Genomic DNA, 26,763 nt, shown 5'->3' on the forward strand with positions numbered 1-26,763 from the left:
GGCGGGGGCGCTCCGCACAGGAGGCGGGGAGCGGGCGGGCGCGCGGGGTTGGGAAGCAGCTTCGTTGTTTTTTTGCTGCTCCGCATCCCCGCTCCGGACGATATCCGGGAACAGGACCTGCCGCAACCCAGCCGACCCCTCCCCAGCAGCCTGGGCCCGGAACTGCTGCCTCCCCACGGAGGCAGCGCTGCAGTAACTTACAGCTCTCCCTGCCCGTTTTAATCGCTTGCAATGAGGATCCATCTGGCCAGAAGATGGACTTGGCTGGGCAGAAGCTGCCTGTTGCTTGGCCTCTTGATGATTGCTTACTTCGTAGTGGAGCTGTGTGTTTCTACCTTCCATGCCTCCTTCACCGGAGACAGCGTCACCAATGGGAGATGGGAGAGGCACTTTTCTGGCAGACAAGAAAAAGCAGAGGATTTGGCTCGTCCAGTTTATGAAAAATCCCCTCCTGATTCTTCTGCGCTAGGAGAATGGGGTAAAGCCTCTCGTCCACAGTTGACACCTGAGGAAAAGAAACTAGAAGAAGAGCTGATTGAAAAATATGCAATTAATATTTATTTGAGTGACAAAATATCTCTGCATCGTCACATACAGGACAATCGAATGTATGAATGTAAAGCCAAATCTTACAACTATAGAAAACTTCCAACTACATCCGTTATAATTGCTTTCTATAATGAAGCTTGGTCAACCTTACTGCGGACAATTCACAGCGTTCTTGAAACATCTCCTGCAGTACTTCTAAAAGAGATTATACTAGTGGATGACTTGAGCGATAAAATATACCTGAAGGCTGAACTTGAAAAGTACATTAGTAACCTGAAAAGAGTTCGTTTGATAAGAACCAGCAAACGAGAAGGACTGGTTCGTGCACGCTTAATTGGAGCTACCTTTGCTACTGGTGATGTCCTCACATTCCTAGACTGTCATTGTGAGTGTAACTCTGGTTGGCTGGAACCACTTTTAGAGAGGATTGTTGAGAATGAGACTGTGATCGTTTGTCCTGTTATAGATACCATTGATTGGAATACATTTGAATTCTACATGCAGACGGGGGAGCCCATGATTGGGGGATTTGACTGGCGATTGACATTTCAGTGGCGTTCTGTACCTGAACACGAACGTCAAAGATGGAAATCTAAAACTGACCCCATTAGATCCCCAACTATGGCTGGTGGGCTATTTGCAGTTAGTAAGAAATATTTTGAGTATCTTGGTACATATGACACAGGGATGGATGTCTGGGGTGGGGAGAATTTAGAACTATCATTTAGGGTGTGGCAGTGTGGCGGCACGTTGGAGATCCATCCTTGTTCCCATGTAGGCCATGTGTTTCCAAAGCGGGCTCCATATGCGAGGCCAAATTTCCTTCAGAACACAGCACGTGCTGCTGAAGTGTGGATGGATGAGTATAAAGAACATTTTTACAATAGAAATCCTCCAGCAAGAAAAGAAAATTATGGTGATATTTCTGAAAGAAAACTACTAAGAGAGCGTTTGAAATGTAAGAGTTTTGACTGGTATTTGAAAAATATTTTTTCCAACTTACATGTACCAGAGGATCGTCCAGGCTGGCATGGAGCTATCCACAGTATGGGAATATCATCAGAATGTCTAGACTACAATTCACCTGAACATAATCCTACTGGGACTCACGTGTCTCTCTTTGGATGTCATGGTCAAGGAGGCAATCAGTTCTTTGAATATACATCGAGTAAAGAAATTAGGTTTAACTCTGTGACTGAACTGTGTGCTGAAGTCCCTGAACAAAAGGATTTCATTGGCATGAGGAACTGCCCAAAAGATAGATCCCCTATCCCAGAAAATATCATATGGCATTTTAAAGAGGATGGGACTATTTATCATCCTCATTCAGGAAAGTGCCTTAGTGCTTATCGTACTTCTGAGGGTCGGCCTGATGTGCAAATGAGGACTTGTAATGCTGCAGATAAAAATCAAATTTGGAAGTTTGAGAAATAAAATGGCCATTGATGATAGTTATTATCTGAAGAACTTCAGAGTAAATTAGTGGCTAGCTATGATTTGATACATGAATTTCCTCTGAGAGCCTTCCCTGTAGTAGTTTAGGAACTGAATCTCCTATGCTGAAGTGTACGAAAGTGGGTTGGCAAATACTGGGAATTAATGTTTAAAAGTGCCTTTGTACTGACTTAAGGTTTTTATTTTTGTAGGGTCTTGATTCATTATTGCTCACATTTCAGTTTATATTTTAGTTTTAGGAAAAACATGACCTGTTTTAGACCTGAAGAGTTCTTACATCAAGTGAAAGAAAATCTATGTTACTTTAGATTAAGGTTAAGAATTTAAATCTAGAGAAGTTAAGGTTCTCACAGCAATGTTTACTTAGCTATATTGCAGATATGTATTATGACATAAATTCACAGAATAAATAATACAGTAGTACATGGCTGAGTTAACATTGGTGTTGGAAGTAGAACCTTAATCCTTAGTCCGTTGTATAATCATCCAGGTGTTTACTTTATTGGGGATCTGCCAACTCCTAAGGGTTTTGAAGAGGTCATATTATTTTTAAAGGAATGAAAGTTTCTATTGCCTAACTACGTGGAAGACAGGAAACATTAGGACTGGCCAGGCTTCATTCCTTAATTCATATCCCCCTCCACATGTGAACACCTCTTCAGTCTTGCCCTAGTTCCTGAAAGCAATTTGATTCTTCAACACCTGCCCTGCCCACCCTAATGCTAGAGGTAGTGGAACTAGAAAGATGGGCTAGCAGTATGAGAATGTTAGCCAGGTGGAGTTTGGGGGGTGGGAAGGGGATGGTTAGGGGTGGGAGACTATTGAGTGTGTGGCCGGCGAGCCCAAAATAGTGGGTAAGAACCTGGTGCATTTATCTTGAGTTTGAGAGAGAAAAGGATGGGTGTCATGTTGACATTTGTCTCTCATCTTTGAATTCTCAGAACTAGTATGCACATTCTGAGTGCTCTAAGCAGTAGCTAGCACTCAATTTCTGGACATTTGTTTATATTCTCAAAACTACCATTATGTTTACATAATCTTTTGCATTCTTTCTTGTGGTTTTTTTTTCATATATGTAATATTTTATATACCAGTATGTTAGGAGGTAAAGAGGTGCTGTGTGGATAACAACATTAAGGCAGTGGTTCTCCACCTATTTACTGTTGTGGGATGCATATGCAGCTCTCTATGTGTTATGTGGGCCACATTCACTCAATATATATATGGCCTGTGTGGCCCTGAGGATGTCATATGGGCTGCAACTGTGTACTGATTGGACCTGCAGGCTGCAGGTTGAGAACCATTGCACTAAGGTGTTTGTTTAAATGTGTGACCATAGATAGGATGATCAAATAAAGTTTCTTAGGTGTGTGATCATTGGATTGCATATTCTAGAAAAAGTACAATGCCAGTACCAAGTGTTTTGGGGCCTCTACATGATTCTTCTAGGCACTGGCTTAAGCTTTGGCAAATCCAGAGTTTTTTTTTCGTTCTGTATTCATCTTGTGCTGTCTATCAGTAGCCACCAGATACCAAATCTTGATCTTGGACTGACAGCTCTTACCTTCAGATAGAGAGCCACAAATTAATGACAGAAAGTGAACCCTGTCATAAAAATCTGGGGAAGGTCTAGTGGGATATAGTAGGTGGTGTTGGTTCATTACTCCAGGGCTAGGCAGAAGGGAAAGGAGATGGCTGTTTGGAGGGAGAAAGTGGGGTCATAAAAGGGCTGGGGACTTTCTAGAAATAATGAGGCAAGAAGGAAAAGGATGTGTGTTCAGAGGTATTTCTAAGAATTTGTGAAGGATTGGAGGGAGGAAGGGAAAGAAGTGACCAGCAAGCTGGGGCAAGAGTTGCTAGGATGGAAGAGTGACTAGATGAGGAAGGTTTCAGAGCAGCAGCCATGTTAGTCTGTATTCGCAAAAAGAAAAGGAGTACTTGTGGCACCTTAGTCTCTAAGTCACCTTAGTCTCCACAAGTACTCCTTTTCTTTTTAGATGAGGAAGATTCTGGATTAGGGGTGTAGTGCAGGGCCATACTAAAAATGATTGCCACTATGTGGTGCTGGGCATTATAAGTCTCTGTAATTTATTTTAACATGACTAATTTGAAATCTGATTTGTATAAATTGATATAGAATAAGGGAATTGTCACATTATATTGATCAGCAAGGCAGTCTTTTGCACATTCCACCAAACCTGAAGTGCCAAGGAATACCTCTGCATTCCTCTGTAGACCTGCTACTTTGAGAGACTACAGCCCATGACATGCTGAAAGAGCAAGCTTTATATGGTCATATGCATTTGTGAAAGCCTTACCATAAATAAATTTGTTTCAGCATGCAATCTTCCAAACGAATTCATGCTTGCATAGGCATCTACCTTGTATGCCATGCATACTTACTGTATTGAGGGAAATGAAGTATTGTGCATGCAGACTATGCAATTTTTATTCAATTCTAACATTTATTATTTTTTAAAAACCTAGCAAACAGTGTGTTCCTTTTGGAGGACTATTTTATGAATTGGAAATTTAAAAATAACTTGTTGGGCTGTCTGAGCAGAAAATAAGAATGAACAAGTTTCTTAAATATTACACTTTTTTCAAGGCACTTATAACTGACAAACAATTCAAGAGAACTTTCTTATCCCATATTTCAGGTTTTTTAAACAGAAAAATAAGACTAAGAATGTAACACTTCTGCCCAATAGAAGCAATTTTTATAATATTATAAAGATCTGATAATAGGAACTTGGAAATGGCAATCTCAACCATAATTGAAGCATTGCTACTGTAATCTTTTAATTCTGTGTACGGATTTCTGGAAAATCTGAAACTCTCTGAAACAAAGGTATAAATATATCTATTTTTAATTCTATCAGTTTTATGAGAATTTTGGGGACAATAAAATTACTGTATGTGGATTTTAAACTACTGATTTTAAATGATAAAAGGAACTATGTAAATTTAACATTGATTAAATGTAAGCTTTTTGTTGTTGTTTTTGAAAAACAGTAATAAAAATGACAAATGAATGTTGGTTAGTTTTCTGGCTTTTGTTTTGTTTTTGATCTTTGCCACTTATATTAGTGCCCACTACATTTAGAATGAACTCCATCCATAGTATTTTGGCATTTTATAAAGGTTAATAATAATAAACCTCTTTTGCTTAAAAGCCAACCAAGATTCTGAATTTAAGCAGCCTCTCCATCCCTTTGGCAGAAATGAATTTTTCATCAAATAGAAACTCTTTAGAATTACTGTTGTATATGTATTTGCCATTGTAACTAATGATGAGAGAATATTTGATAGAGGCATAGTTGTGTTAATGTTCCCATTTGATTTAAATATTTAAGTCTATCTACACTGTAATTCCTATTTTACTGGGTGACCTGGTTACAGCAAGGTAGCCTCATGATATAGTTGAGCATTAAGTAGATGGGACCAAATCGTGTGTTTTAACTGTCTAACAGTTCTACAAAAGGTCAAAGCTGTGTACAGTTCAGTCCTACTAAATCTTGTTAACAATATCAGCGCTGCTGTGGTGTTCGGGGGGACTGGGTTGGAGTACAGTAGAAGTTCCACTCTCGATGGAACCTTACTGTCTTTGGTAGACACATGATCAATATGGCCAATTATTTTTATTCTGAATTTGGCAGTATTGAGGGGTGGGAGAGGAGCCTATATACTTCTAGAAGTACGTCCAGATGTCTTTATTTACTGCCAAGGAAATATCCTTGATTGAAGGCCATTTTACTAATAATTACAGCCCAGAAATGTATAAACCTGGTGTTTGCATAACTATCATTCCATTGTTGGATGTGCAAGTCTTTGATTCATATGCAGAAAAGCAAAATATGTAAGGAAAAATCTATTCTTAATTTCTATTACTATTGCCTGTATCATTAGATACTTAAGTAAAACTGTGGTTGTAATATTGTTTTTTGTACATAGACAAGAATCAACAATGTTCTGACATGAGGTTTGTGCACAGTCAAGTTTTTGCCCTCTTAAAACATCGTTATTGTTGTAGTGTAGGCGGGTACTTAATTAGAACCATGTTCAAACATGAAAGGTGTTCACATATCTCCTGTGGGCAGTACATACACCAGACCTGCTCATGTAATAAACTGTTTTTACAAAAGTAGTCTATGGACCAACTTACTGTGTTTAAAGGCTGTAACATGGCAATGTATCATGCCTATATAAAGACCAGACGGCATTATACCACAAAAAGAAAAGGATTACTTGTGGCACCTTAGAGACTAACAAATTTATTTGAGCATAAGCTTTTGTGAGCTACAGCTCACTTCATCGAATGCTCATGAAAGCTTATGCTTGTTGCCGGCACCCAGTGCCGAGAGGCTGAACAACAGCTTGAGTGGTTCGTTACCCGGTGTGCTACACCCAATAATCACAACGGGGTGGAGAAGCAGAAAAGTTTATTTGCAGCTGCAAAAAGGTACAGGGAGAATAAAATCTCAAATCCTGCACAACAGAGCAGGAAGTTACACAGGCTTTTATACATCCTTTTCCCCAGCATACTTATCCAATAGCAAGCTGCTCCAAGTATCCATATAGCCAGCCAATCCAGTTCCCAGCTAGTTAGTCCCTGATTCTCTGTATCATTTGTTAAACTATACATAAAGCTGCTTTATTCAGCATTGTTCTTCCATATCTCCCCTGTTTGGCCTTGCTTAGTTTCAGGCAGTCTGACTCTGCAACATACTGTTGCAGATTCTCAGCATAACTGCTGTGTGTGCCTCCAGGCGGGGGGGGGGGGGGGGGGGGCAAGGACACTTGGGCCTAGCACGCAGAGCTTCTGCGAGTGCCTTCAGGCAGGAGAGGGGGCCAAGGACACCGGGGCCTAGTGCGAGGGGGCTTCATCGACACTTGTGGTCTTCCATCCCCTCGAGTTACCTAGTGGCCATGCCCCAGTGTTCCCAACATGCTCAAATAAATTTGTTAGTCTCTAAAGTGCCACTTGTACTCCTTTTCTTTTTGCGAAATCAGACTAACACGGCTGTTACTCTGAAACCTGTCATTATACCACAGTACATTTTCCAGTGTTGATGCATCCAGTAATATGTTTTGTAATAATTAGGCTTCATCTACAATGGCTTGGGACATCATATTTAGCCCCTCCCTGGGAAGAGCCATGTTTAAATAGGTATTTTAACATTTTATTTGAATTTTGTAGAACTTAATGCATTTATAATATCTTATTGAGGAAAAAGAAAACATGGTGCAAAAAGGGAAACAATACTTTTATTAAAAAATTCTGTGAAATACTTTGCTTGGATAACTCAGAGAACCATCTTAAACTGGAATGAAGAAACAGAAGAAATTAATTTAAAGTGCATTTTGTTACATATAAAGAATAATTTAAATACAATTGCTGCTAATATGGTTTCAGCTCCACTGTTGAAGAAATAAGCTGTTGCTGTTAGCAACATTAACCATAGATGTATTTATAATAATTCTTTCCTACCATGCTGTGTTCACAAAAGACAAATAAGGAAAGAAATCCTAAAATATCTTAAGTTATATTATTGTGGCTAAGATATTGCAGAGGTTTAAGATAGTGTGTAATCTTATGTAGAAGGTATACCACAGTTAGTCCCAATTCCTGGAAGCAGAAATATTTATGCTGTCTCAGGATCCCATTGAAATTAATGGGACTCAGTTCTCTTTCCATGATTGGGGCCTTAGTTAAGGATGGACTGAGAGCTTCGGCTCTGAATTACCTTTCTTGTAATTGTGCTCATGTCTGTCTCTTTGTCTTCTTTTTTTTATTTCCCCCAGCTTGATATAGACAGATGCTTATTTGTGGTTATTTTTAAAAAAATGAGTAAAGCAGTAAAAGGAAGGAGTTAGAATGTAATTTTAAAATATGTTAATGTCTGAAGCAAGAAAGTGAGCCAGTGCTATGTGATATGCCAGCTTGTGCTCCATGGGTTGCTGGTGGTTTGTGGATTATATTTATTTTAGGAAGTAGTGGCCTAATAAATAATCTGCCCTGTATTTTAAAGGTGGTGAACTCAAATTCTCTCTCCTAAAGCGAAAAAAGAAAAAAACACAAAATATTATTAGAAAGAGCCTACTATGAAATAACCAACTCTCAAAGTTAGAAAAAATTATCACATACCTACAAAACATACACCCTCCAAAGTAGGGGGTCCAGGGATAACACCTTGCCTCAGAGACTATCCTTCACCTTGGCTTCTGGGAAAAACGGGGATTAGATCCATGGAGAGGACTGTGTAGACTCTACTGACGGGCTCATCATTTTATGTACTAGTCTTGCCTTGTGCTGTATATGTCTCTTTAAATTTAGACCTCTCTTCCTCATCTCTTGCCTCCCAAATTACTGCCCTCGCTGGTGCAGGTCGGGCAGAGAAGTATTAACTTCTTCACATCTTCTGCAATTGCAAGGGAGATCCTATTCTCCCATCCCCTCTCTTCCCACTTTCAGTGAGGAAGGAATTATTTGTTTCTTCTCTCCTTTCTTTTTCTTTTTTTCCTTTCTGATCATGCCATCCCCCACCTGCTACACCCCAGTCATTCCCAGGCCTTCCCTGCCTTCATCTTTTCGAAGCACTGACATAGAACTTTACCAGACTGGTCATTTTCATTCAGCTGCTCAGAAACTTCTAGGTAAAGACTGAAAAACATTGTGCTTAAAAAGTTAAACACATCATTATACAGAGTTATGTACACTATGTGATCAGCTGTTCTGACTGCAAAGGCACACAAATATGTTCCAGTGCTTGCTGTTATTGAACCAACACCTTCAGTTTCTCATTAAATTCACACTGACTCAAAGAATGTTCAAACTTAGATACCTAATTCCTTTTTTAGACACCTATGTTCCAGTTTAGGAGACTAAAACTGATATTAGGAGTGGAATTTTCAAGTAGATCTTTAGCACAGGCCTACCTCTGTGGAGTTAGGCCAACACATAGTGCTTTTTGAAAATCCCACGGTAGAGACGGAACTTTAGGCACCCATCTGTGAAAATTTGGCTCATGTCACCACTGTGACTTTAAATAGCTGCACGTAGAAATGGCAGTATTTGTTACCCTGTTTCCAGATGTTTTAAATTTTGTTCAGCATTGCGAAACCTGTGTTATAATTATTGGAATATTTACAGTATTTTCATTTTCAAAGTGCTTTGCAAACTAATTTGCTCAATACACCTCAGAAATAATGTCCTTATTTTACAGATGAGAAAATTTATAGTGACTTGTCTGAAGTCACAGTGAACCAATGTTAGTGTCAACATTTCTGTTTAGGAGTTCCTGGCTCCCAGACTTGGTACTAGGGCCACTAGACCAAACCTGTCTCTCAAAACATTAAATAGATAATAAATTAAGTGGCATTGACAAAATCAGCAGTCATTGTTTTTGTAGGCATTTTGTGTCATTTGACTTCCATATTAAAAATTAACAGATTGTTAATGATGGTGGAATTTAAGGTACTGTCACCAGTTAAGTATGTAGCTATAATACATGTGTATTTTAAATTTGAGCGGTTATCGGAGTTCTTATTATTTCAAGTGATCTAGTTGTTTGCTTTTAACAGAAAATAGCTTTCAAATTATTTCTTGCCAGCCTCATCTTCTTTGGATAGGTTTCTTATGATATGGAATTTGAGGCCACAGTCCAGAGCTTTCAGATTTGTGGGTCATGTGGAAGCTGTGACCAGTGTACAGTTTTCACCAGATGGACACCTCATGGCATCTGCTTCTCAGGATCGGACTGTTAGACTATGGATTCCCTGTATGTGAGTACAGTATAACTGAAGTATATTGGTTATATTTTTTGATACTGCAAATACCAGTATCAGAGAAACTTCAGATCTGTAGATTATTGCCCCCTTTCCAAACATCAGGTGGACCTGAGGGATAATGGGAGTCTGGGGCAGCTGGAAGCAAGGTTCTTCATTCTCCTTGGTTTCTCCGCTGTTCTATAAAAGTACAGAAATTAGGAAGCCTTAGCTCAAGGCAGGCAAGCATGAGTGGGTGGCAGGAGGAGGAAGGCCTAAATTCATGTGGCAGTGTTTTCTTTCAAACTCAAAGGATACATTTACTTAAATGGGAGTTGTATGGCTAAAATCCAGTGCAACAGTTTGCAATTTGTGGGTAAGTGATGAAAGAAGCCAAGACAGCAACTTTTATTCATTCAATCAAAATTTGTCTGTTCCTTTAGAGAAAAATGATAGTGATTTTGAACAAAAAATATTTTAGACATTTTACAGTATTGAGGCTAGTGTTTACCTTCACTCTTAAGATTGTTAGATTATTACAGTACATTAAAATATTTTTATTTCATTAATTAAATCTTCTGAACTAAGTAACAAGGCAAATGCTGGCAAGGCAAAGTACTTTTACATTTTAGAGTTAGTCATCTAGATAAACTTCTAATAGATCAGAAAACTCAGTTTTTCAAAATATCTGTGTGGCTTTGTCTAAAGCCCGTAATCAGGATTTACCAAGAGAGATTGTTCTTGTGTATAGGTGTATTCAGGGAAGAATTAATTTTGATCTTTTAATCAGTGTCAAATGATTATTGAGTTTTATATCCTCTATAAGGTTAATATTATGGAAAATGTTAACGTATTTTTTCAGTCATGGAGAATCTTCAGCCCTGAAAGCGCATACTGCACCTGTCCGTAGTGTGAACTTCTCACATGATGGCCAGTTCCTAGTTACAGCGTCCAATGACAAATCAATAAAAGTATGGAGTGTTCACCATCAGCGCCTTTTGCTTTCCTTATCCCAGCACACACACTGGGTTCGCTGTGCCAAGTGAGTGTTGTGGTGTTGTATTCTTTCATAGTGAGTTTGTAAAGGAGGAACATTATATGCTAATTTCCTTGTTTAGAACTTTAAACAAGGCATTTTATTTTCCAGAGGCTGAACAAGCATGCAGAAAAATGTGTAAATGGTAGAAAGCTGTTAAATGTGAATCATGTATCATACGAAGAAAAGGAGTACTTGTGGCACCTTAGAGACTAACCAATTTATTTGAGCATAAGCTTTCGTGAGCTACAGCTCACTTGCATCCGATAAAGTGAGCTGTAGCTCACGAAAGCTTATGCTCAAATAAATTGGTTAGTCTCTAAGGTGCCACAAGTACTCCTTTTCTTTTTGCGAATACAGACTAACACGGCTGTTACTCTGAAATGTATCATAAGGTATATTATTAAAATGATACAAGTTTAGTGCTATCCGTCCAGATTTTTAAAGGTGTTGCTGAGCTCAGCATACAATGCCTAACTGATTTAGAAGCCAAAATCCCATTGCCAGTAGCTGGAATTTGGGATCCTAAGTGCCTAAATCCTCTTTGAAAATGAAATTTAGCCTTCTAAATTAGTTAGGCTTTGTACATCGAGCTCAGCATGCCTAAATACCTTTAAATATCTGGGCTGAAATACTTAAATATATCTAGTTCACTTATCACTATACATGAAAAATATTGAAAAAAAATAGATATGGGAATTTTTTTGAAGAAAAAGTAAGACTTACTGTATTTTATCCTGGTTTTCCTATATTCTGTATGTATTCAAAAAGAGAAGTAATGAGTACTGGAGAAACTAGACTAATAAATTTGACTTTGACTAATCTCATTTTTTTTTCTTATTTTTAAAAACAGTTTTTCATTAATCAATCTGGGAGAGTTAGGGTAATTATTGAAGGATCATTGTTAGTTTAGAAAGACTTACCTAATGAAAATTCGCAAGCATGTGTATGTTTAATACCATTAAAATATTCATGGTAGAGAGAGCCTTAGTTTAAAATTTAAATGCAGAGTTCTAGGATGACCCTCTGTTTCCATTCACTTGTAACTTTTCTGTCAATTTTTCCTTTAGAGCTGAAACTTTCATACTTGGATTCAGCCTACAGGTCATTCTTGCACCCAATTAAGCTGTGTGGGTGTTTAAAAAATATATTTTAGTTTTTAGATTTCAGGGGCAGAAAAGGTTTTTTTTATAAATGGTATGGGAAGGGGTAATCTTTTCTGCCTTGTTTTGCAAACTTTGTTTCTCAGTAAGTATAACACCCTTAAACTGATATTGTCCTAGAAAATACCTTTTACTATTTACTATTCAGTTATCTGTATTACTGAATATTTGATACTACTTCTTAAATAGAAACCTTTTTTATACTTTACAGATTTTCACCTGATGGAAGATTAATAGCATCTTGCAGTGAGGATAAAACTGTTAAAATCTGGGATGCAGCAAATAAAGTATGCATTGATAGCTTTACAGACTATAAAGGGTAAGTGCCATGCAACAGAAGGAATGCAGAAGTTTATTCACTATGATATGAAGTTCATCTTCTGTGCTGTCTTAAATCAAATTTCACCAACATCTCTACGCAATATTTGAAAATAAATGCAAACTTTTCTACCAGCAGATGGAAATCAAAGAAATGCAAAGATTTTTTTTATTTTTAAGAAGCCAGTTGGCTGTCTAAATGTGCTCATCTGTTTTTCTGTCTCCAGGAGATGAGACCAAACCTGACTTGAGAAGATGGCTGGGTTAGACTTCTGACTACTTTTATCTTTGAATTTTTCCCCAATACTTTCCTTTCTGTTAATTTAGAGTAGGATGTTTTGTTAGTGAAGAATTCTCAGTTTTTCCCCTCATACTCATTAATATTCTGCAAGCTACAGTGTGTTCTGCCTTCTTTAGTTGTGGAAAGTACTTTGGTTTCATATTATCCCATATTCTTTTAAACATAAACGAGTCAGAGCTTTTGGGATGCATGGAACCTCCTGGAAGATAAGCCCAATATATACACTTTATTAGTTTCACTAGTGCTATGTTATCTCTCTCCACCTTTTGTCTGAGCTGAAAAGCACTTCAATTTTACTATTTTTTAAAAAGGTTCCAGAGGTGATCCTAGCAGTTTCAGGCTTGTAAACCTAACTTCAGTACCACACAAATTGGTTGAAATTATAATAAAGAACAGAATTATCAGATACATAGGAGAACAAAATATGTTGGAAAGTCAACAAGGCTTTTGTAAAGGGAAAGCATGCCTAACCAATCTATTAAAATTCTTTGAGGGGGGGTCAACAAGCATGTGGACAAGAGTGATCCAGTGGATATAGTGTACTTTGACGTCCCGAAAGCCTTTGACAAGATCCCTCACCAAAAGCTCTTAAGTAAAGTAAGCAGTCATGGGATAAGAGGAAAGGTCCTCTCTTGGATCAGTAAATGATTAAAAGACAGGAGAACAAAAGGGTAGGAATAAATGGTCAGTTTTCACAGTGGAGAGAGGTAAATAGCAGTGTCCCCCAGGGATCTGTACTGGGACCAGTGCTGTTCATCATATTCATAAATGATTTTGAAAACGGTGAACAGTCAGCTGGCTAAGTTTGCAGATGATACAAAATTAGTCAAGATACTTAAGTCCAAAGCTGACTGCGAAGAATTACAAAGGGATCTCACAAAACTGGATGACTGGGCAACAAAATGGCAGATGAAAATCAATGTTGATAAATGCAAAATTATGCACGTGGGAAAACATAATCCAAACTATACATGCAAAATGATGAGCTCTAAATTACGGTAGCTATTGCCACTCAAGAAAGAGATTGTGGAGTCATAGAGGATAGCGTTCTGAAAACATTTGCTAGATGAGAACATCTAATAGCACTGTATAAATCTGTGGTATGCCTACACCTGGAACACTGCATGCAGTTCTGATTGTGCCATCTCAAAAAGGATATATTAGAATTGGAAAAAGTACAGAGAAAGACAACAAAAATGATTGGGGGTATGGAACAGCTTCCATATGAGGAGAGACTAGGACTATTCATCTTAGAAAAGAGACAACTAACGGAGAATATGATAGAGGTCTATAAAATCATGAATGGTGTGGAGACAGTGAATAGGGGAGTGTTATTTATCCCTTCACATAACACAAGAACCAGGGGTCACTCAATGAAATTAATAGGAGCTTTAAACACATGGAAGTGCTTCTTCACACAATGTACAGTCAACCTGTGGAACTCATTGCTAGGGGATGTTGTGAAAGCCAAAAGTAGAACTAGGTTGAAAAAAGAATTAGATACATTCATGGAGGATAGGTCCATCAATGGTTCTCAGCCAAGGTGGACGCAACCCCATGCTCTGGGTGTCCCAAACTTCTAACAGCCAGAAGTTGGGAATAGAGGATGGCATGGATCACTTGATGATTGATTTGTTCTGTTCATTCCCTCTGGAGCTTCTGACACTGGCCACGGTTGGAAGACAGGATACTGGACTAGATAGATCATTCATCTGACCCAGTATGGCTATTCTTGTGTTCTTATTAATTCTCTTGAATTATAGATATTGCTGTTAAAAGAGCAATACTCATTAAATCTATTTTCATAATTTCCATCTAGGTTTGCAAACTATGTTGATTTCAATCCAAGTGGTACATGTGTAGTTTCTGCAGGTTCTAATCATACAGTGAAGCTCTGGGATATTCGAATGAACAAGTTACTGCAGCATTACCAAGGTAAAAGCTTACATAGCTTATGGTAACTAAACCTGTTTACTTAATTCTTTTATAATTATATTATATTATAAATTAAATTATATTATAATTTCTTTAAAATGGAAGCAATAAAATGTCTTGTAACTTTAAGAAATATTTCCTTAACTATCCTTTATTTACATTTTAGTGTACAACTTGATTTCATTTTATTCTGCTGAGAATACTTTTCCTTTTCATTCTGCTAATTCTTCTTGAGAGAAGAAGGATGAAATTATGCACAAAATGGAATTATAAAGTGGCCGAACAAGGTTGATTTCATTCAGTTTAACAGTTGACTTGTGAGGTTTTCTTGGCAGGAAATCCCACTGCCTCTTGGATTTCAAGACAGATGCTGTTTTCTAGTTTTTAATGCCGAATCTTCTACCTGGCCATTGTGAAAGTGACATATGAGCTAGACTCCTCAATAACATAACAAACAGCTACAATAACTCCTCGCTTAATGTTGTAGTTATGTTTTTGAAAAATGCCATTTTAAGTGAAACAATGGTAAGCGAATCCAATTTCCGCATAAGAATTAATGTAAATAGGCGGGGTTAGGTTCCAGGGAAATGTTTTTCACCAGGCAAAAGACATTTTTATATATATATACACACACACACACACCGTATAAGTTTTAAACAAACAGTTTAATACTGTACACAGCAATTATGATTGTGAAGCTTGGTTGAGGTGGTGGAGTCAGAAGGTGGAAGAGGATAGAATATTTCCCAGGGAATGCCTTGCTGCTAAATGATGAACTTGCACTCGACTGAGCCCTCAAGGGTTAACACATTGTTAATGTAGCCTCACACTCTACAAGGCAGCACAAATGATGCAAGGAGACACAATAGATGCATGGCAGTGGCTGCAAACATTCCCTGTGGAAACACAATGTGATGATGAACCCATGCTATCCCACTGGAGTGTACCACTCCCTCCACTTTCCAAAGTGCAGGAGAGGTGCATCTCTGTGTGAGTCAGAGACATACTGTGTGTGTGTGTGTGAGAGATACGCAAGCATTGCCCCTTTAAGTATACTGACTCCACTCTAAGTACACTGCCTTTTTAAGTAGATCAGCAAGTTGAGACACCACTTGCTGCCAGCAAGCTCCCTCTGTCCTGTGCCCTGTTGTGTCCGTCTTCCTCTCTCCCTTTCTGTAGAGATGGGGTACAGGCAGTGTTTTCCCCAGGAATTGAAATTAGGGTGGGGGGTCAGGGCCAATGAAGGGTGAGACCATGAGGTTGAAGGTGGGCTGTATGGCACCATAGTAAAAACTGAAAAATGTTTCATGACCATTTTATTAGATTTAACTCATGTTTTAAAATTATCACACAAATTAAAGTTGGCTACTCAAGCCTTCTATGAAGCATTACATCTACATCTTTATTAGTTTCTTGTTATAATTTTGCACAACTCTGTTAATGAACTTCTTGAATGCAATGCGTTCATCTTTGGTGGCTTCTCGTATGTCCAGAACTTTCATTCCTTTAATTGATATGCTTATTAGTTCACTCACATGATCAGGCAGAAGGCGACTTCTTTTAGAACACAGAAGGCGACTTCTTTTAGAACACAAAATTCTATTCAATGATGAAAAAGAATGCTCAACTGTAGCTGTTGTGACTGGGAGTAGCAAGAGATGAATTCCTACTTCTTTCATCCCAGAAAACCTAGCATAAAGATCTGGTCTAGCCACAAGTGACGATCAAATAGGAGTTGAAGTCAAATCTTCATTAATTCGTCATATGATATTCCACTCTGTGTTCAAATTCTCTATTCTGTCCTGAGCACATGGCTTTGCTGGTAGTGCCTCACTCCACTCAACTGTCGGTGTATTATAGGACAGAGATCTGTAAAAGCTATGTAGAGGTTGAGTAGAATCTAGAAGTCGCGGTTGTAAACGATTATAAAAAGATTTTTAAGAATAAAGTCTATGTACTTTTTCAGATGTCTTAACAAACACTTCTTGGTCTCTTCGCTTAAGGATTCAATATAAATGCCTTCATTAGTCAACTTCTAGACTGAAGTCTTTGCTTCTTCCAGTACTTTTTCGATGGATAGCTCTCTGATCCAAATGTAGCTTCTATTGCTGGACACAGATCTACTACTGTTGTAGCAGATGCCTGGATGGCATTGTTTAATGACCCAAGTGGTTTCAACAGTAGACTTACAAGAGAGAGAATGGCAATAGTCTTTTCTGAATGTAGTCGCAAAAGTAATCCACCAGCCTCACTACTTAGATCCATCCCATCTTGGTAGATACTTTCCAAAGCCAGTAATCTTCTATATTTTCTAAGATATTCAGTCTTTTTGGACTCTTGCTGAAAAAAGAACATAATGAAGACATTAAATTTATAGTTTTCTAATGTCTTTTGAAGAGTCTGCAGCTCATACTAGCGCTAGTTGGAGTAGATGGCCTGTGCAGTGTTTATAGGAGAGATTAGGGTTACACTTTTCTCTGAGCAAAGCTTGTACTCCACCATGTCTTCCAGAGAAGTTTGCAGCTCCATCAAATGCACAAGCAGCCATCTGTTTGGGGTCCAATTGACAAACATGTAACTCTTTTAAGATGTGGGTTGTCACAGATGCAGCTAATCTGTCTCTATAATTTGAACATCTAGAAATGCATCTACTGGCCTACCATTGACATCAAGATAACGTACACAATGACTTAATACTTGATGCCCATTTGCATCAGTGCATTCATCAGCCATTTATGGAAATTTTTTGAATGTGGTGAGAGAGCTCTTCACTTTTTCAACTGTTGAGTCTTTCACTGTTGCACCACATGCGTCTAGCCAGTCAGTTGAGTTTCTTGCAGAAAGCTAGTGAGCATTTGCTGGTTTTATTCGGAACCAGTGTTCAACTTCAGGATGAACAAGTGACAATGCACTTAACATTGGCCTCCAGTTTGTAGTATCTCTTGCTTAAATAGAAAGTATGATGCCACAGCCATGTTTGTTCGCATGAACTGTGTTGTGTCTCCAGCATTCTTAACAGCCTCATTTAATCTCACCAGTGTTGTCTTTGGTCAGTGGAGACTCAGACTTCAGAGGTGCTTTCACATGAATTCACCTCCCAGGTGGGGGGCAAGAAGGCACCTTGCTCATTCCTCCAGCTGCTCACTGTTCGCTCTGGCCACTGTTGTTCGTTGTGCCACCGTTCACTCCATCACTCTGTTGCCAATGGCCCTGCGCTGTCTCCTTCTGCTGCCACCTGCCACTGTGATCTCTGTGAGTTGGTCTCTTGAGGTTCCACACAGCTCGCAGTGATTTCAGCTGAGCTCTCAGTGGAGGAACCTTGCTGCTAGTGCAGACTGGGCCGTCTCTTCCACAGAAATACTGTCCCACAGCAGGTCTAAGCACTTAGACCTGATTATCAGTGATTTCAGCTGTAGTCGTACTTAACAGAACAGGAAACTATCTATGGAGCCTAATCAGCTCTATCTTTAAACAGTGGAGAGGGGCAGGTCAAAAAGTACTTGTGACTCAGGCAGACCAACAAGCAAAACACATGTTCCCACCCTCTTGATGTCCTCAATCAGCACAGGCTGAGTACAGTTCTACTGCCCTTTACTCCTACAATAAGAACAACAACATTTAATTACCCCCTGCATTCAAGTGATTTGTAACCCAACCCCAGCCAAAATCTATCACTTGAGCAACACAGCTCTGTTTGCTGGATACCTAGATAGATTAGGTGTGAATGTAAATACAATCTGGTCTTAAAGCCTTTTCCCTCCAGCCACCACCTCATCACTAGCTGTTAGGGAGAGCTCATGTAGAATTTTGATTACAAATCATAATTTGAAATTATTAGGTTGGCCAACATCCCTGAAATGAATGTACTGACACTGTCATAAAAAACAACAGCTGTATAAGGAAACTAGTCTATGTTCACACTTTTCAAATCTATTATTTTTTTCAGATACACGTATTTTATCAAACACTTTATATGCTTTTAAAGTGTATATTAATGTTTCAACTTCAATTCAGATGTCCAAACAATCACTAAATTGGCAACACTGCATGTAACTAGTTCACAAAACTGGGGGGAGAGGGTGGGTGTTGGGAAAATTCGGGGGGTGGGGGGTAGGGAAATCCCTGGGTACAGGAGTGGGGGAGAGGGAGGCTTCCTGACATTAGCACCCCTTTTATCCACCCCACCCCCAGGAGCAGCTTCAAGGCAGGAGCAGCACACAGCAGTGGCAGGAGGGACACCTGAACTGCCCAGCAATTGTTAGCCTGCTGTGCGGCTGCTGCACAGGGAACTTAGGGGACCTGATATGGGGGCTGCAGGTCCTCCCTGGTTCCAAGCCCCCACCAGCCAGCTGCAACAGGCTGCTCTTCCTGCAGGCAGTCGACAAAGCAGGCGGCTGCCAAATGACATTATAAGGGAGCATTGCGCAACTTTAAACGAGTATGTTCTCTAATAGATCAGCGACGTGACAACGTTAAGTGAGGAGTTACTGTATAAGAAATGTTGCTTAATAACAGCTAACTGAGAAAGTGTGGTCCAGTGGTTAGAACGTGAAACTGGGAGTTAGAGCATGGGACTTCTGTCTTTTAATGCTAATTATGCCGCTGAGTAGTTCTCCGGTCTTGGACAAGTTACTTATCCTTTCAGTGTTTGGCTTTCCATATAGGTGTTTCAAGTAATAGTTAACATTTGAAAAGTGCTCTGGAAAATAGTTATGAAAAAATAAGTATTTTATTATTTAAATAAGGCAGAATGTGGGAGAAATAAATGGCATGAAAATTAGCATTCAAGTAGTTTTCATGTTACTTTGAAATAATATTCTGAATTTCAAGTTCTAGTCTATCATGAGAAGATAAAAATTTAGGAAAGGCTGGAGATATGGGGAGGAGACAGATTCATGATGGGGGAATACTATTCAGAATTTTTATTTAGAACTATTAGCTGAAAGCTCATCCTGTTGCATGGGTGTAATTCCTAAAAGCTGATAAAAAGGGCTCTTGTTTCCATGTGTTGTGTTGCAGAGAGCAATGTTGCTGTTTGTATATGTTCCCCAAAGTTTGTACACAGAGCAGCCCCCTGGTTGGTGGGACAACCATCTCCTTGTTACCCCATGTAGCTGTTACTCCTGCTTTCTCTGATCAACTGTCACATTCCAAACACCACGGAACCTTTGGACTCCAGCCTTCCATCTGGTTCTGACAGCCCACTGATGCTTGAACCTGGTGATATTCCAAATAAAAAAGAGCCATCAACCATGGTTCTAGCTGTTTCACTTCACAATGTCTCAGACATGCTAGGCTTCAGAGTGACAGAGAGAGAGAGAGACAGTCCTGGAAGATTTGTGTCGATTTGTGCAGGTGGCAAATGAGCAGTGTGCGCTGCTGTGAGGGGCTCTGTGTGTGTGTTGATTGTGTTGTTCTGTAAGAGATTTTGAAAAACTGGCAGTTGGGCCAAGTAATCCACCTTCTGTGCAGTCTTCCCCATACAACCAATTAAAGTGTTGCGTACAAATTAGTTGTAAGGCAGTGGTTTTCAACCTATGGTCCCCAGACCCTTCGGGGTCCGCCATTAATATCTAAAATTTCCAAAGGGATCTGCACTTCCATTCAAAAATGTTTAGGGATCTGCAAATGAAAAAAGGTTGAAAACCACCTTTGTAGTGTAAGGATGGCAGTTGGTTGAGTTACCTCTGATGTCACAATGGTGTAGTGTTTATTGTATGCCAAGAGACCATGCCTTACTAATTATAGTGTGCAATATAGTTATAGTAAAGTCAGAGTGGCTGAGAACTTAAAAATTGCATGGTAACAGACTGCAAAACTCCATGATAATTAAGCTGGTGATATTCTGAACAAAAAGGGTCCTCAGTCATGTTTGTAGCTGTTATCAGTTTTGCAGTGGCTCTGCAGACATTCTAGTCTACAGTGACAATCTGTTAATCTTATTAGGTAGGTGTTATTTTCCTTTGTCTTCCTACTTTTGATTTTCAGTACAGTATGTTACAGTATGAAAGTTTTAGGAAAACATACACATCTGTGATTAATAGCATAATTCAATATTTATAGAATATCAGTTTCCCATTAAGGCCTAGTCTACACTACAAACTTAGGTCAATGGAAGCCACCTTACATCTACCTAATAATGTATGCGTCTAAACTACCAGGACCCTTCCTCTGACCTAACTCGCCTGTAACATCTAATTAATTACTCCACATCCGTGAGAGGCGTAGTGCTTAATTCGATGTTGATCGGTCAACAGAGAGGCAGTGTAGACACAGCATTGTATAAGTTGACTGAATTGGCGGCCAGGAAGTGTCCCATGATGCTCTGCTGTCACCGCTCTGGAGATCATTTTCAACTCCACTGCACAGCAGCCAGGTACACAGGAAACAGTCCCTCCCTTGTTAAAGCCCTGGGAACTTTTGAATTTCCATTTCCTGTTTGATCAGTGTGGAGAGCTCACCAACCCAGCTGATCATGGGGACTCAATGCCCCAAACACACTCCAGCCTGGAGTACACAGGAGATGGTGGATCTTATTGGTCAGTGGAGAGAAGAGTCTGTTTGGGCACAGTGCCAATCCAGCCGAAGAAATATAGTCATCTACGCAAAGACTGCACGGGGCATGGGAGAGAAGGGCTACAGCAGGGACAGACAGGAGTTCCACATGAAAATCAAAGAACTTGGGGGGCATATCAGAAGACAAAGGAGGCAAAGAGTTGTTCTGGTTCTGCATCACAGACATGCTGCTTCTACAATGAGCTGCATGAGATTCTCAGCAGCAAACCTATTACTACCCCCAAACCCAACGTGGATACCTCCCAGGAGTCTGAGTCCCAGGCCACCTCAGGCAACAACAAGGAGGACGTTCTAGACAAGGAAGAGGAGGTGAGTGGGAGACAGGCAAGCAGTGGATCCATTCTCCTTGAGAGCCAGGAGCTATTTTTAACCTTGGGGCCCAGCCAGTCACAGGACAACATGGTAGCTGAGCATGATGCCAGGGAAGGCACCTCTGGTGACTATGCAATTCCAATCAAACTGTAGGATTTATATGCTCTTCTATTTTGTTTAATCTGAAGAAAAAGTGAGGTGCAGTGGGTATCTGCTTCACAGTGGCTGCTCTAGCTACACAGACGGTGCCCTCCAGACAATACTGTGTGTGCACAGGGATGACCCAGGAATCCTCAATGGAGATTTCTAGGAAACTTTCATGGAAGTACTCTGCAATCCTTTGCAGAAGGTGTCTGGGGAGGGCTGCCTTATTTGTTCTACCATGGTAGAACACTTTTGAATGGCACTCCAGTATTAAGTCTTCTGGCATTGCGATACACAGCATAGCAATGTAAGGACTGGGTCCGTTTATAGACACTTGCAGTATCCGTTTCCTTCAGGAGATTGATATCACATAAGGTCACCTCGGGGAGATGGTGGAAGTTTTCATTACAAGTGCTCATACCACAAATATTAGAGCATGTGATCTACCACCCATGGTGACTTCTGGGTTCCTCAACCACATTTTCTTTAACATGCTGGTGGTTTTGTTGGCAGGGAGCGGCACTGACCTTACATTCTGCAAGTCCAGGGTGACTATTACCAGCAGCATTAAGAGAAGTGAGGAGTGGGCTTCTGTGCTCTCTTGTGGCCACAAACCTCTGCCCCATCACCTTGGACAAAGACCGCAATTTGGGAGGCTTAACACGGGTCCCTGGTCTCAAAGCAACATCCATATTGCTAAGGGGCATGGTCTACATGTGCTCCCGATGTGGGTTTCCCACAAGTTGCAGCACAAGGCCTGTGCCCATGCCCATGCCCCTGAGCTGTACTCACCATGGGTGGAACAGCAAGTCAGTTCATTGAATAGCTAGGGATTCAGATTCTGTTCTGGCTTGCATTTGAGTGTAATAAGAGGAGTGATTTTTAAATAGCAACCTTGCACTAGATCCAGGGTATGCACTGACAATGGTTGCCTTGTGCTTTGTGTGCCTTACAGTGGAAGCTTGCCCTTCAGCACATCCTCCACACTAGCAGAGAGGCTTTCACAGATTAGGAGGAGGAAAAAAAGAACACACTATAGCGAAGCAAGACTCATCTGTGTGGCGCCTCCTGCTGGTTGCCCTGGGAATTAGCTCAATTCCAGCTCGGCGCACCCTCTGCTGGCCAGTGGCTCACCTGCCTCAGACATCCGTGTCCCTCCTGGATCCCGTTGCCCCTTACCCTGGGGTTCTGCACCAGCAGTACCCCCACTCTGTGGGTCTCCCCTCCCAGGGGAACCCCTAACCCTCTAAGCCCACCTTGCCTCAGTCATTATTGCCAGTCATTATCTAGCCCCTGTTCAGTAGGGCAGACTGCAGTGTAATGGCCACTCATCACTGGCAAGCGGGGTTTGGAATTGCTGCCTTTCCCTACAGCACAGTACTTCTCTAGGCCTTCCTGTCAGTCTGCAGCCTGGGAGGTGGCCAGGCCTGAGCTCCCCAGCTCAGCCTGCCCCTTCCCCAGCACTGCTCTGTCCACGGTACTCTTTGCTCCTTCAGGCAGCTAGGTCCATCTCTCTCCAAAGCTAGAGAGACACTGACCCAGCTCCTGGCTCACAGCCTTTTGATAGGGCCAGCTGTCTCCTAATTGGGCATGGCCCCAGCTGTCGCTGCCTTCCCAATCAGCCTACCTTTTCTCCTTGTTTTTCCGGAGTGGGGTAACTGCCCCGCTACATACGCGGTGACATGTTCAGTGAGTTAATGAATGCCTCTGGGACTGCTGACATGGTGCTAAGATCCTGCAGTATTTCATTGTCTGAAAAACAGGACATGGAGGGCATCCCAGGAGCATGAGGGTGGCATGAAGGATGAGATACTGCTGATTATGAAGGACCAATCAGACATGTTGAGGCATCTGGTTGAGCTTCAAGAAAAACAGCTTGAGGCTAGACTCCCTTTGCAGCCTCTGCAAAGCTGCGTACAAGCATCGCCCTGTTCCCAATCCCCCTCCCTCAAGCATTCCAGGAGGTGGGGTGGGGGGGGGGGAGTTCAGTATCCCTTCCAGTCAACTCTGGGAGAGGGTACAAAGAACAAACAAAGACTTTTGATGGGCAAGACTACTGCGCTTTCACAGACAAGCTGACTTGGTTTCTTTCCTCCCAATTTTATCACATTGTTTGCCCAAGGTTAAATTATATTCCTGGTCTTTGTTTCTTTATGCTTGTGCAATAAAAATCAGTGTTTCAAGAATGAAATACTCTTTATTTATTCCAATCGTGGGGACTTGGGAGTGGGAGAGGAGTACAGGGAAACTGATGCAACTGATGGGATGGTATGAGAAGGCACAACACAGATAAGCAGTGCACATTACTGTGGCTCATTACTGAAGCAGGTTTTCAAATCCTCCTGGAGATGCAGTGCTCCTTGCTGGGCTCTTCTTCTTGCCCTGGTATCTGGGTGCTCAAAATTAGCTGTGAACTTATCTGTCTCCATGCCCCACCCCTGCAGAAACTTCTCTCCCTTTGCCTCACAGGTATATTATGGAGCTCACAGGAGGCAGTGATAATAATAGGGATATTGCTTTCACTGAGGTCTAACCTAGTAAGCAGACTGTGTCAGCAACCCTTTAAATGGCCAAAGGCACATTCCACCACCAGCCTGCACTTGCTCTGCCTATTGTTGAACCATTCCTTACTGCTCCACGTGACCACTGTATGGCTTCATGAACCATAGGAGCAAGGGGTAGGCTGGGTCTTCCAGGATCAGTATTAGCATTTCAATGTCATCCATAGTTATTTTGTAATCTGGAAAGAAAGTTCCTGTTTGCATCTTTCTGAACAGACTTGTGTTCCTATAGATGCACACGTCATGCACCTTTCCTGACCATCCCATGTTGATGATGGTCACACGGCCCCTGTGATCCACCCACACTTGCAACACCATTGAAAAGTATCCCTAACGGTTTATATACTCTTTAGCTAAGTGGTCTGGTGCCAAGATAAGGATATGCATTCCGTCTATCGCCCCACCATGGCAAAGCCATCCACTATGTCCTGCACATTGCCCACAGTCATGACCCTTCTTAGCAGAAGTTGATTAATGGCGCTGCACACTTGGATCACAACAGCTCCCACAGAGGATTTAGCAACACTGAATTGATTCCCCACTGACCAGTAGCAGTCTGGCGTTGTAAGCTTCCACGGAGCGATCACCACTCACTTCTTCACGGTCAGAGCATGTCTCATTTTGGTGTTGCTGCTTTTCAGGGCTGGGGAAAGCTCTGCACAAAATTCCTGGAAAGTGGACTTTCGCATTTGAAAGTTCTGTAGCGATTGCGTATCATCTCATAGCCGCATAACAATGTCATCCCACCAGTCAGTTCTTGTTTCCCAGGACCAGAAACGGTGTTCCACTTATGTTCAGCTGCTGCGTGACTACCAGAAGCAACCAGGAATTGTTTCTTTCAATGGTTTTCAGCTGAGCTGCTTGAATGACATTGCAGTGTTCCGCGCTGTGGCTCCTGTCTCAGCTCTGGAAATACTGCAGGATAAGGCACAAGGTGTTTGTAATGCTCGCAACAAGAGTGCACAGCTGAGCAGGGTCCCTACTTCTCGGGCTATTGCATACGTGTGGCAAAGCCAGGGTTTCAAAAAAAGATACAAGAAAATATGGGTTGTTTGCCCCTGATATCAGAGGAGGGATGGAGGAAACTGCATCATGGGAGGCCAAAGCCATGTTCCCATTCCTCCCTGTGACAATGTTTTGGTCCCATGAGATGTTGCAAGCCCTTCCCAACCCCTCTGCAGCTAGTTAAACTGTGGGCTAGTTACCCGTGATGCACTACTCTGTGCATCAGTGCAAGTGTTGCTAGTGAGGACACACTCCATGGAAACAACCGACTGACTTATTTACTGCGGTGGCTGGGTGTCGACTTACATTTAAGTTGACTTAACTTTGTAGTGTAGACATGCCCCAAATCTATTTTCAAATGTTTAGAAAACAGCTAAGATATAGACATCTCCCTCTCTTCCTCCAAAAACAATTTTTCCTTAAAAATAATCATTTTGAACTTTTTATAGTGGCATGACTGCCCAAAGACATTTTGGGGGGAGTGGAGTTTCGTATTAAACCACTTTTTTTCTGTTTTTGTAACTATTAAAAATAGCTGCTACCCATTTGTATATTGAAATTCTCCAAGCCCTTAGCTTGTAGCAAAGACTAATATATTCCACTAAATAGCCACGTTTTAAAAATGATTAAAAAGAGCTGTAGTTAGTGTAATACTTTGTTTGTTTATTGGGGCAAGGAAAGGAGATTCTTAATCTGTTTTTTATGCCTGGGACACCATCCTTATGACCGAATAGGAGGATGGGCTCCATTCAGTGCCTGTTGCCACTCAGTAATGGGCAGGTCTTACAATGTGCTGATTGTCCTGATGCAGTTAGTTTAAAGTCCCTAGGATCCAAGGAAAGTCAATAGGAGATGAATGTGCTCTGCACCTCAGAAGATCCGGACCTGATTGACTAGGGCCCTGATCCAGTGAAGCACATGTTTAAGCATATGTTTAACTTCAAGCCTGTGCATAGTCCCACTGAAGTTAGCTCTGTGCTGAAGTATTTTGCTACATCAGGATGTGACAGTGTGATTAATGTGACTCAGTCCCTCTTCTCCAAGAACAGAAACTGACAATACAGAAAACAATGTAAACATTTAATATTTATTAAATATGTCTTTTCTATATGTTTTAGTGACTCAATATTACTTTTTGTCAACATTTTTAGCTTTCAGAAGAATGCCATTTGAGTTAAAAAACTGCAACGTATTTCAAGTTGGTCCCTTTGAAACTGTCCTTTAATTTTACAGCCTCTGAGAAGTTGCTATAATCTTAAGAATTCATATTTGTTTTATTTTAAAAAGCCACATGCTGTGAAAGTCAGCTTACCCATCTGAGTTTGGCCAATAAAAGATGGGACATTCAATGCTAAGGCTTGCTTTTCATCCTAAGCTCATGTTATTGGGTCTAGGTACCAGAAAACACACTCACTGGTACATGATCATAAGGAGTTTAGATTTAACAGTATGAAATTAATCACAGAGAATAGTCTTTGCTTTGAATTGCTTTATATTTTTTGGTTTGTCAAACTCTTTAATATCATGATTTTTAACATGCTATATTAGTGGTTCTCAAACTTTTGTATTGGTGACCCCTTTCACACAGCAAGCCTATGTGTGTAGACACTCCTCCCCCCCTTTATAAATTCAAAACACTTT

The 26,763-nt window shown here is 40.7% G+C and overlaps 2 protein-coding genes across 11 annotated transcripts in view; both read left to right on the forward strand.

Moving 5' to 3' along the window:
• POC1B (POC1 centriolar protein B) overlaps positions 1-26,763 on the forward strand; it is a 168,736-nt gene that overhangs the window by 2,482 nt on the left and 139,491 nt on the right. For 7 of the 10 annotated variants that reach the window (XR_014712062.1, XM_084631161.1, XM_084631160.1 and 4 more), the window contains exons 3-6: positions 9,618-9,789; positions 10,634-10,813; positions 12,182-12,289; positions 14,409-14,524. Coding sequence is in view for 9 of the 10 variants with exons in the window: in XM_084631161.1 (XP_084487287.1) it covers positions 9,618-9,789; positions 10,634-10,813; positions 12,182-12,289; positions 14,409-14,524 (576 nt within the window). In the remaining variant the exon portion in view is untranslated. Of the gene's footprint in view, positions 1-9,595; positions 9,790-10,633; positions 10,814-12,181; positions 12,290-14,408; positions 14,525-26,763 lie in introns of those variants that run through there. The other 3 variants (XM_084631165.1, XM_084631164.1, XM_084631166.1) reach the window with 3 other exon arrangements.
• Positions 19-4,928, forward strand: LOC311522148 (polypeptide N-acetylgalactosaminyltransferase 4-like). Its single transcript, XM_084631144.1, has one exon. The coding sequence runs from the start codon at positions 232-234 to the stop codon at positions 1,981-1,983; it is 1,752 nt and encodes a 583-aa protein (XP_084487270.1). The 5' UTR covers positions 19-231; the 3' UTR covers positions 1,984-4,928.

Source organism: Lepidochelys olivacea, assembly GCF_965140295.1.
Source record: "Lepidochelys olivacea isolate rLepOli2 genome assembly, chromosome: 1".
NCBI classification, from domain to species: domain Eukaryota; kingdom Metazoa; phylum Chordata; order Testudines; family Cheloniidae; genus Lepidochelys; species Lepidochelys olivacea.

What these genes read in the sequence shown, in the direction of transcription:
- LOC311522148 (XM_084631144.1), top strand. Translation starts at nt 232, where the DNA reads ATGAGGATCCATCTGGCCAGAAGATGGACTTGGCTGGGCAGAAGCTGC.